Source organism: Sinocyclocheilus anshuiensis, unplaced genomic scaffold (assembly GCF_001515605.1).
Source record: "Sinocyclocheilus anshuiensis isolate Anshui unplaced genomic scaffold, SAMN03320099.WGS_v1.1 scaffold480, whole genome shotgun sequence".
Taxonomy (NCBI): Eukaryota; Metazoa; Chordata; class Actinopteri; order Cypriniformes; family Cyprinidae; genus Sinocyclocheilus; species Sinocyclocheilus anshuiensis.
Genome location: NW_015555743.1, coordinates 147653 through 160447, shown reverse-complemented (window position 1 = coordinate 160447; position 12795 = coordinate 147653). Strand labels below are relative to the sequence as shown.

Sequence of the window (12795 nt, the reverse complement as noted above, 5' to 3'; positions counted from 1 at the left end):
ACGACGCTGCCAGTGAATCATATCATTGAGTGTGTTCAGGGTTCAGCTGTGTTTAGACCAGACAAACCCTCTGCATTGTGTCTAGAGCTCAGCTGATCATCTATTTCTTCTGGGATTCACATGCATTTCAGAAACAAGCTTGCGTGTGTGTGTGTGTGTGATTGCATCTACTGAGGGATTAACACACACACACTGATACTGGTTGTCTTTTTTAAGCTCTTTATCGCGCTCCTGCTGTGTCCGTCCCAGAGAAACACCTGCACACGTTGAAGATTGCATAGTTTTTTTCAGCCAGTTTCCTGGAAAGAACGAGGCTTTTGAGTCCGTTTTATGCCGAATTATAACATGGATGTGTGTGCATGCAGCGCTCATTTCATCACTGTATATTTTAAAGTGCCCCTATTATGGTTATGAAAGGTTCATATTTTGGTTTTGGGAGTCCCCAACAACAGGTTGACATGCATGCAAGGTCAAAAAACACTTTAATTGTCTTATAATATGCATTTATTTTTACCTTACTTGCTCAACGACTCCCAAACGATTCATTCAACGATTCATTTTTCCAAACCCCTGCTTTGCGTCGTTTCAATGATTCAGAGTCGACTCTTTATTTTGAGAGACAATAACTTTATACACGGTGCACTTTCAGATTTAAAACTTTGCAGGATGTTTTCATTCACTTAGAGCTGTGTTACACACTGCATGAAAGGCCATTTAAAAAAATCCATAATAGGGGCACTTTAAAGGTGCACAAAGTGATTTTTGCCAAGCGATGTTGATATTTGAAAGCACCAAAATAAACACGCCCATACCCCAACAGGACCTCGCCCCTATTTTGAAATCTCCGCCCCACACGTATATACACAACCATGGCAACGACGATCGCGGAAACAAGTGAAGATGACACACAAGCATGTTCAAACAAAAGCCAGCACGGATAAGTTGTGCGAAACGAAGCAAAGTCAACATTACTCACCTATCAAGAAGAAACAACGCAACCTCGGCGTCCGATTCCAGGCCTGCCTGCTCATTGAGTTTCTCTCCACCGCTGGAAAGCTGCTCCGATATTTACGCGGATCCTACCTCTTGCCTGATCGTAACCCTTCTTTTTAATGTTTTGTTTCTCTGATATTTTCCTTTTTTATCTGCCATTTCTCTCTATAATCGATCTGCTAATATCCGTGCTGTGCACTGAAACGGAGCGCGCTCTTCTCTCTATCATTACAAGACACGCCCCCTTACTGCTGATTGGCTACAAAGAGCTGCAGATCATTGAATGCTGTGCTTTAAAATCATGTTTTCTGGATTTTACTGAAAATCCTTTTATTCCTCATCCTGCTCCGTGTTCTCCTCCGATGTGCAAATTGAAGGCTGTGAAAACTAATCTAAATGTATGAATGTAGGCTGTTTTATATTATGTGCCCAAAAATATAAATGTGTATACATTATAAAACAAATAAAAACTGTTTTTTGTTAGTTTTTTCGCAGTATGAAAGAAGTGGGACATTTGAAATCACCTTAATATAAATGATAATGAAGAAAAACAAACTGTTAATAGATAAGCTAGCATAGTGAACCAGGGTTATTGTTGTTAACTAAAAAATGTGAAATAAACGTTAACTGAAATAAAATATAAAAATTTACTTATTTTATTTCAGCTAGCTGCCAAGGCAGATTGTATCATTTTCATTTAAAGTTAAAGCGTTAAAATAATATAAAGAAACATATAGAGCCACATAAAAAAAAGTAATAAAAATGATAAAAACGCGTTAAATTACTAAAACTTCAAATGAAATTAAATTACAAACAGAATATAACATTGAGACCTAATTCAAAATATTAAAAATAAATAAATAAATAATAATCTAGTCCTGGAAAACACATGGAAAATTAGATACAATTTTATTTTCAAGTTGTTTAGTTAGAATCCACTCACTTGTGACTTAAAAAATATTTGAAGGATACATGCTAATGTTTTATTGTATTATTTTCTTTAATATCATGTGCATTAATAATGAACTCAATTTTTGTTTTGTTTTTTCAAACACTTTTTTTCCTATGGTGTTGAAATGAGTTCCTCAAACTATTTATTTAAATTTTATAATTAAGAGCTCAAGTTGTGGCCATAAACTGTACGCCTTTAAAATATTTCTAGAGACCCTAAACTCAATGTGAACTCATGTAGTTTTGCTTTATTTCATCTCCACAGGTTTCAAGTGCCCCGTCTGCTCCAAGTTTATCTCTTCAGATGAAATGGACCTTCATCTGGTCATGTGCTTGACAAAACCTCGAGTGACGTACAACGGTGAGTGTTTGTGTTTGTTGCAGTTGCCCTGTAAAGACAGAAAGGCATACACAATGCTGTAATTATCTCTTCCCATGGCATGTTAAGACCTGGCAGATGCATCTCAGAATCAGGTTTGCTGATTTGTTGCATTGCATTCATGTTCAAACATCTGATTTTCCAGCAGAAACATGCAGTGAAGTGCTTCATTTAGTCACCTGAATCAAAGCTTTGGTGTTTGTGCAGTGAAAATGCTGAGCTTGTGTTTTATGGAGTGTCTAGCAGCTTTAATGTGTTTACCGTGTTTGTTACTGTACTTCAGGTAATTAACGTGCCTCATGTGATGATTCTCACAGACATTAGGCAACTCATGTCTGATACTAGGTGATGTAGGTCTGCGCAATAAAAATATTATACCTTTTTATTTCACAGCTTTTTAATGATGTTGAACATTTATGTTTGAGCATTTTCTCTAAAAGGACTTTAAAGAGTCTATTTTTTATTTTTTTCATTTACTCTAAAGGACTTAATAGGATGATGATTATTAATAATAATAATACTAATAATAATAATACATTTAGATTTGTGTATTTACTCAAATGACTTAAAAGAGTGATATTTATTATTAAATTATAAAAAATTAGCTTTTTCTCTAAAAGTGATTTTTATTATTATTACATTATTTAAAAAAAAATGATAATAATGTTTTAATTATTATTAAAATGCAATTTCTCTAAAAGTAATATTATAATATTAGTAATATTAATATTATGTATTATAATATTAGCAGTAGTAATATTTAGATTTGTGTATTTCCTCAAAAAGGACGTAAAAGTGATATTTGTTTTTTATTAAATTACATTTTAATATTTAGTAGTAGTAGTAGTATTAAATTGTATATTTTGTGCATTTCTTCAAATGACTTAAAAGTGATATTTATTAATAAATTATTGCAATTTTGCTATTTCCCTAAAAGTGATTTTTATTATTATTAAATTGTTATTATTATTGTGTGCATTTTCTCTAAAAGTGATTAGTAGTAGTAGTAGTAATATTTGGATTTGTGTATTTCTTCTAAAAGTACTTAAGATTAATGTTTTATTATTATTATTTGTCAAGATGAGGAAAGATTGTGAGACTATTTTAATGACATGCTCTTTAGGAAACTTAATGAGCAAATTAACATTTTTTGTTACTTAATTTTATGTCACCAGCAAAATTATCGTAAATATTTTACTAGCATTTAATTATATCTGCTCTGGCATTTTGAGTGGAATTTGTATAAAATATTTTAGTCGAGCCAGTCTGAGTCTTTGGTGGTTTAGTCCTGGTTTTGCTCTGTCTGTTATGGGTCTGAATCTGAGTGTTTGGATGGATGTCAGTTGCAGTTGTATATGGGGCTTGTTTATCAAGTTGCATTTAGGAGCATCAGTGCGACTGACCCGATCAGCATATTTGTTCTCGCTCAGGGAAGCCTCAAAGGTTTCTACTTGCTTGTTTTTGCAGCGTTGAGTAATGTATCACAGACATATGTTGATTCCTTGAATGCAATGTTAATCAGAATTAGAGATCGACCAATATAGCGATTTACCGCACGGCCACCACATGTAACTTTTAACAAGATTAACTTGTTTAAAACACCCTAAATTGTATTAACATTTACTATATAACCATTATTTCGCTAATAAACATCTAAATAGATACAACTCTATGGAAATTAATTATTTATTATCTCCACGAGCGATCGCAGTTTGAATATAGTTCTGTGTAAATGCATAGATAAACTGCGCTGTCAACATGCATTTCATAATGTAGAACGACAAAACCATTATTAGTAATTCTGATATAACATGCCAGTTGAGAAATGCAATAAAATACGATGTTTTGTTTGTTATATTCCAATATTCCAGAGAATATTATTCAGTGAATTAACGTTATCCAGTGAATTATTCTTCACTCTTTCGCCTATTAAACATCTTATAAACGTACTAACACTGTAGTTTAAAATGAAGTTGATATGACTCCTTTCCTTTATTTATTTTCTCCATTTGAAAACATTAGACCTTCTACATTTATTTTGCTTATTGTTAATATTAGTGTTGCTGCTGATGCTTTAAATAAAATGTATTTTTATTGTTGTAATGTGAAGATTAAATTTAACATGAAAGACTGCTAATTTTCAACACTTTTTTTAAAGATGACTGAAAGGAGGAAAAACTAAAGTGAAGTATGGACTTCACTCAGTCATTTATTTACTTTACAGTAAATAAATATCGGTTCTGCATACAGGTTATCGGGCACATAAACATGCAAATAATTGGTATCGGTAATAAAATATCAATATCGGTCGATCACTAATCAGAATCCACTCACTGCTCAAAATACTAGAGTTTTGTTCATTTTGTTCATTTGTTCATAAATTCTCTCATTATAACAAACAAAGTGTAGACAGGGTGTAAATAAGAGATTTGTTGTGCAGTGTAGAGAGCTTCATTGATTATAATGCAACTTTGTGAGATCGCGATGAACTGAAGTGAGTGACCGCTTTTAAAGATTATTAAGGGAGTTTGCAAATGTGATATTAAATTAATACAACAGTTCAATAAACAAGAAGTTAATATTAAGTGACATACATTGTATGACTTTAACGATATTGTCTGATTTTGCTCTGTTTCGTCAACGAAAATAGTTTCAAACAAAGTTACAGCCGAGCCGCTGCGCATCTTTAAGCAAACAAAGTGGTGTTTCGTTTATGAATGAACGTGCGTTTTTAAATTAATCTAGTGAGTCAATGATACAATTACCCATTCAAGACGGTCACTTGCTTCGTTCCTGAATGAATCAGTCATTCAAACGAGTCAATTCAATTAATGATTCAGTGATAAAATCAGTGACTTGCCGCCACCTGCTGGCAGTTTTTTAATTATTTTTTTAAGTATAATTTTTTTAAGTATCATTCATTTCAATCAAACAATAGTTGTATATTCAAAATTTTATATTTAAAACATTAATCTCACAACATTATGAATTTAAAACATCTCTGTAAATGTCTGTAAGTTTACCTACATGCCACTTTTCTGTTCTTCTGTGCCACCTTTGTAGTGGAAACTAATTTTGTTAATATTGATTTCTTAGCTTATAAATATAGATTTGAATTTGACATATGACATACTTCTAATAAAGTTGCAAAAAAAATGCCATTACAAAGAATGCAAAAAAAATGCCCCTGTAAATCACTTTGAGGCAAATATTACCTTGTAATGGGAAGTAGGGCTGTCAAAATGGCTGAAAAACTACATTCGAATTTTTTACTTAAATATTATCAATATTCGAATTATATCCGAATTTAAAAGGCATAATTTCAGTTAGGGGGAAAAAAAGCTTTTGGCTTCTCTCTTGAGGCCACAAGAGGGCGCATCGAGCAAAATATTACTAATGCGCATTTCTTCAAAGCATAATAAAATAACACAACTATCTTTGAAAAAAGTGCATAATGTTTAAAATAATGTTTATAAACCATATATAATTAATAAAGTTGCTTAAACAATTAGAAACAAAACAGCATCATGTATGTATGTATGTATGTATGTATAGTTTAATACAAAGGACCGAAAACCAATCACAAAGAGTACTTTCTTCATTTAAAAACTTGAGATGCAGTAGTATGGGGAAAAACCGGCATAAAGTCTTGAGACATGTTTTTTAAAAGTTTAACTTACATTAATTTTACATGGCTTTCTAAACATGCGGCTCTCTTGTGCGAGACGCGAGTGCAACGCTGATAGATGTCCCTCTAGAAAATGCGATAAATATGCATTCTGTGTGAACGGCTTGGTTTCGGTTTTGACGTAAACAACATCTTCCAAGATGTTTGATTGTTCTCTTTTTCTGCAATATTTTGAATGAACAACGTAGCAGCGCCGCATCTAGTGGCTTCAACTGGATAGGCTATCAAAAGCATTAAAATGCAATGACACTTACATCGTCGTCGCATCTCGTGCACCACTGATAAGGCTGCCTGACGCACACCTGAATATTCAAAATTAAAAAAAACTTTTTGACAGTCCTAATGAAAGGCTAATTTTTGTTATTGATCAGAAGGTGCTCCTGAGTTTTTTCACAGTGCTCCTAAAAAGAAGAGTAAGCGTAGAGCCCTGTGAGTGTGAATTTGTCCCCTCTTTCCATCTGATTTATTTCCTCGTCTTGTTTTTATAGCCCTTTGTCATGTTTTTAGGCGTCGTCAGTTTCCATAAACTCAACGGGACAGATATAGGCGTCCATGCAGCTGGGAAATGAGCCAAAGGCAGAGACAAAATCTGATCTAAAACAACACCAGATTCCAGCAGTTATAGAGCCGCCGCTGCCACGGGAAAATCAAACACAGCGTAATCACTGGATCGTTTACAAAGTCACAAAATTTCTTAAAAAAAAATACATTAACTATAGCTGTCAAATAATTAAAACATTTAATCGAATTAATTGCACTATGTGCTGATTAATTCATCTTATTCATCTCCAATTAACTGCACATCAGTTTTGGCTGAGAAATTACCCCAGAAGATCAAGTCATTATTGTGTTAAATGAGAAAAGCATTGAAGAGACATTATAATAAATGGTTATTAATGTGTTTTTTTAAATTGGGTATTGAAATATTACATTATTTAAAAAAAATTATTAATTAATGAGTGAGCTATTGAATTACTCACTCAACCAATTTGTTCAAACAGTTGATTTATTCAGAAACAAAGCGACTGTCTTTATGAACGAGTCACTGAATCATTGACTCACTTGATTCATTAAAAAACGTGGATTCATTCAGTAATGAATCACTGCTATGTGTCAGAAAGACACAATAGTTCTGCTCTGGCTTTGATTGCAACTATTTTTTGGGGAAAACAGCACTAATTATGAGTGAGGCTCTATAATTTTCTCTTGACACCAGTTTGTGCTTCCTTTCCCTCCAAACTCTGGAGTCGTTTAGTTTTCCATGACTCACTGGTGTTTAATGGTTGGAGGCCGTCTGTGGAGCTCCTGCAGGTCCGCAGATGCCCGGCTGTTGAATGTGTTTTTGGCTGAGGATGAGAAATGCCCCCTGCCTCATTCTTCCTCTTATTTTGACGACAGCAGCTAATTTTATCTTCGTACATGAACACAACTGCGTTTAAGAGTGTAAAAAAAGCAGCTCTGAATGAAAATCAATGGCTTTGGTTGTATGAGGATGTCTGTCGCTAAAAATCTCTGTGCATAATAGCTGTATAATAACATTCATCCTTGCGTAATGTTTTCTTAATCACAGGTTTTCTGTTTAGTTAGTTTTAGTATACTGGTAGTAGGTAGTGTACTGAATACCATGCAGTGTTAGCTAGTACTCCATTCCATCCGCAACACATTTGATGTAGTTCAAGTGAAACTTGAATATTCAATGATCATAAAAATGGTTATGAATATAAATGGTTAAATTCATATATTTTATATTGTTTTAGTATAATTATATACTAAATTAATATATTAGAAATATTAATATTTAAATAAAATTATTAAAATTGTGTGTGTGTAAGTATATATGTAGTTGTGTGTGTGATATATATTTGATATTGTATATTTATATGTATATGTATACAATTTAATAGAATTAATATTGTTTTAGTATAATTATATTATACTAAAATAATATCCATAATATTAAAAATATTTAAATGTTAAATATATATCATATTAATGTTACTTTGTGTATATTTATGTGTATAATAACAAAAAAGTACATACTGATGAATTGTGCAATATATAACATCCAGAGCATTTATTAAGAAAGCAAATAGACTTAATGGCAGCTTCTTGAGTTATGTAAGCTTTAGAGAGAGGTGTGTGTGTGTGTGTGTGTGTGTGTGTGTGTGTGTCGCTGTGGGGAGTTTGTGAGTGTTTGTGAGTTTGTCCAAACACCAGATGCATTGCTTTCCCTGCGAGACCCGTCTCAACACACGGCTCTGCTGCTGATCTGAGCCAGCAACACACACACACACACGTAGAGCACTTGGCAGTGAACATAAAGGCACACATGATGAACGAACTGCTGTAGTGTCTTGACTTCAGCTTTCAGTCATTTGGAAGGAAGCACTAGTCAGACGCTTGCCACATTTATTAAACACACTCGGCAAACATAATTACTTCATTAAGATTTATTAGTTTAGTTTGACAGATAACAAGAGCCAGTAGATGAGGAACGTCACCTTGGTGAGGATAAAGATGAAAGTGATAAAGGACAAACAGATCAACAGAGAATACGTAGTATTTATTTGCCGAAGTCTACGTTTTTTGCCTTTTTTTTTTTAAGTGTCAGAAGCAAAGTATAAATTAACATTTAATATTATAAATTAAAATATTTTAAATAAATTGTAAAGATTTTACATTAGGATTGTCCTATATGTCTTATGAGAAAATCCTAATATTAAAAATAAACTTGTATTAGCTTTGTAAATGTTTTAAATTAGATTTAGAATGTATATATTTATTAAAGTTCTACACTTTTATAATTAGTAATTTATAAAAATAAATATATCTTTATTACATTTATATATTTAAATTCTAAGTAGAATTGAAATAACTAATTTTGTATTTATTTTATACAAAATTGGATTAAAATAAATAATTTTAAATTGTATTTTCTATATATTCCTGCAGATGCGCTTCATATGTATGTATGTATGCGTGTGTGTGTATAATTTTTATTTGTATAATATGGAAAAGCGTTTGGTTATATAAATTGGATTAAAATAAATAATTTTAAATTGTATTTTCTATATATTCCTGGAGATGCGCTTCATATGTATGTATGTATGCGTGTGTGTATAATTTTTATTTGTATAATATGGAAAAGCCTTTGGTTACTTATATATTTATATTAAACACACAAATGTGCTTGAATGTTTTACTGAGAGTTAATTTTATATTGCTCGTTGCATCACTAGTCAGAATCGTACACCTCGAGCATTGCGTTTATATGATGCTGTGTAAAGTTTTAAAAAGTTTTTAGAAGTCTTGACTGCTGTGTTCGCTTTTATTCTGTTGCACTCTAGACGTTTCTGATGGCATGAATGTGTGCAGTGTGACTCTTCTGTCAGTGTGCTGACTCATCTTTGAGCTCCCAGCATTCCCATGATGCTCAGCGGCTGCATGCGCTGGTCAGTTGCGTTGCTCGACCCGTGAGCCGCATGAAAAAGCAGCGTGGAGAGCAAGCGGATCCCAGCGGTCTGTGCAGCATGCAAACGCTCTGGCCTTGTGACGGGAAATCCCTCAGAGATCAAGAGCGCAGGAAAACCGGCTCGGAGAAGCAGGGCCAAATCGATAAGTGTCCGCTCTGTTATCATGAGCACAACGCTCCGTTCAGCTTTAATTGACTGTTCACAAAGACCCCCCCATGAAAAATACATCGCAGAGCAAAGAGGAAACTGACAACACACCGACGGACAAGACAGAGCAGGTTACTTCTGGTGTGAAACAAGGTCTCAGGACTCAGCTTTCAAATTTTGTAATTTTTAAAGAAATTCAAGCAATAAATACCATTTTGTGGCTCTTCAATGTGTCGTGACAGATCACTGTATTGCCTCAGTTCAAACACGTGATCGTCTTTTCATATGTACTTAAAGCACAAAATGAACATGAATAAACATCAGAACATATCTTATTTCAACCACGAAACACACAATTTTTCAAGTTTAAGTCCACTGAAGTTAATCGACTCTCCTGTCTGATTTGTGGTTAAGGCTAGAAGGGATACAGCTGCGGCGCATGCGTATGCGTATTTGGATACAAAAGTTAGAGTATTATCACTAAAAGTTTTCTTAACTTCAAAGGTTTGTTGCAACTACTTCTGGTGTGAAACAAGGTCTCAGGACTCAGCTTTCAAATTTTGTAATTTTTAAAGAAATTCAAGCAATAAATACCATTTTGTGGCTCTTCAATGTGTCGTGACAGATCACTGTATTGCCTCAGTTCAAACACGTGATCGTCTTTTCATATGTACTTAAAGCACAAAATGAACATGAATAAACATCAGAACATATCTTATTTCAACCATGAAACACACCATTTTTCAAGTTTAAGTCCACTGAAGTTAATCGACTCTCCTGTCTGATTTGTGGTTAAGGCTAGGAGGGATACAGCTGCGCCGCATGCGTATGCGTATTTAGATACAAAAGTTCGAGTATTATCACTAAAAGTTTTCTTAACTTCAAAGGTTTGTTGCAACTGATCCATTTTAATGAATCAGTTAGTTTGTTCCTTTCAATGAACCGGTTCAGAAAATGATTCACAGACTTTTTGCATCTTATTTTGCATCAGACAGGCTTTATTAAATGCTGCTGTTCATCACGGTTTCTGCTCGGTTACATAAATTGTGTTTTCTTTAATTAGTCATGTATTCATTTATATTTATCTACTTATTTTGGGAAATTTGTTTTGTGTATAGGCCTATATATTGTACCTTAAAAGTAATGGCAATTTTTATATTTAATAGTTGAAAAATACAAGATTAGTTATAAATAAATAGTTTTTAATATTTTAATATTTTATGTATATTATTTCAGGCATGCTTTTTGGAATTTAAAAATAAAAAGTGTATTTTATATATATATATATTATAATGTTAAGTGTGTGTGTGTTTTTATTTTCAAAATTAAATTTATTTTTGCATCTTATTTTTCATCAAAATATTTTGTTAAATGCTGCTGTTCATGTAGCTGCCTTTATTAGTTATATTCAGTAATAACTTGATAAGACAAAACAAGCTAAAACAACTGCGAATCAAGCTCTTATTTTCATTCAACCAGGATTCCCACAGTCTTCAAAAACAGATGCACCCAAAAAATTAATAAATAAATACATGTAAAAGAAAAAAAAGGTGTAGGATTTACTTAAGTAATTTTCACTCTGTAATTGCTATGAAATCACAAAGAAACAGCAAGTAACACATTGAATAAATGTTGAAATTTTAAAAAGTATTTCCTTGTAAAACATTGCAATAATCTTGCAATTCAATTACAACTTATAGAAAATCATTTTCTCACAGTGTAGCTGAGAAAGCCAAACGAGTGAGATTTCTAGATCTGGAAAAGTCATGGAAATTAATTAAATCTTATAACATAATGGGCATATTTTAATAAATGTTTATATATATATATATACACACATTTTAAATAATATAATTTTTTGTGACAAATCTATTTTTTAAATATTTTATTGGATAAATATTGTGAGTAAAATATTGGTAACATTTACATTCTCAGCTCTTATTTTCATTCAACCAGGATTCCCACAGTCTTCAAAAACAGATGCACCCAAAAAATTAATAAATAAATACATGTAAAAGAAAAAAAAGGTGTAGGATTTACTTAAGTAATTTTCACTCTGTAATTGCTATGAAATCACAAAGAAACAGCAAGTAACACATTGAATAAATGTTGAAATTTTAAAAAGTATTTCCTTGTAAAACATTGCAATAATCTTGCAATTCAATTACAACTTATAGAAAATCATTTTCTCACAGTGTAGCTGAGAAAGCCAAACGAGTGAGATTTCTAGATCTGGAAAAGTCATGGAAATTAATTAAATCTTATAACATAATGGGCATATTTTAATAAATGTTTATATATATATATATATACACGTTTTAAATAATATAATTTTTTGTGACAAATCTATTTTTTTAATATTTTATTGGATAAATATTGTGGGTAAAATATTGGTAACATTTACATTCTCATTTGTTCGCATGAATTAATGCATTAGCTAACAAGAACTAACAATGACCAATATGTGTTTTACAGCATTTATTAATCTATAAGTGCGTTTATCAAGCTTGAAGCTCTGTTTCACGTGTGTTTCATCTGTTGAGGTGAATCCTGTGTTGATCTGTAGTTTCTCTGGTCTGTTTACCTGTTCTTTCTGAGCACAATTTCTGAATCTTGTTACGATGGTAACCGGACGGTTTAATCTCCTGCTTGGTGATCCGTCAGACGTGTGTTAATTACCGCACCGGATCTGTAGCGTTCACAGGGTGAAGCAGCTGAATAATCTGCCACTCGTTTGTTAAGCCGTAGGGAAGAGCGTCACCATACCACCCTCGCCTCCAGCGACCTGTGACTTTTAACTCGACCGTCTGACGTGAGCTCGGATCAAACACAGCCACGTTTGCTTCCAGTTCTCAGGACACATCTTCTTTTTTCATTAGCATTTTTTGCATTGAAATGCAATATAAGGACTTTTTTTTAATTAAAACATTTCAAAATGTATTACATTTTTTGGTTTTATTTATTTATTTATAAACAATTTGGAAACAAGAACCAATGCGAAGGAAGACGTTGAAAAAAGGGTTATATTTATTTTTTATTTGTATTATTTATTAGGGCTGTGTATCACCAGCAAAGTCACGATACGATACGTATCACGATACAGAGGCCACGATACGATACGTATCACGATACAGAGGCCACGATACGATACGTATCACGATACA

At 32.7% G+C, this 12795-nt stretch overlaps 1 protein-coding gene across 1 annotated transcript in view; it reads left to right on the top strand.

The window, feature by feature from the left end:
- Window positions 1–12795, top strand: part of znrf2b (zinc and ring finger 2b) — a 64392-nt gene that overhangs the window by 34159 nt on the left and 17438 nt on the right. Inside the window, exon 2 of the mRNA XM_016466897.1 lies at window positions 2210–2305. Within this exon, the coding sequence (XP_016322383.1) occupies window positions 2210–2305 (96 nt within the window). The remainder of the gene's footprint in view (window positions 1–2209; window positions 2306–12795) is intronic.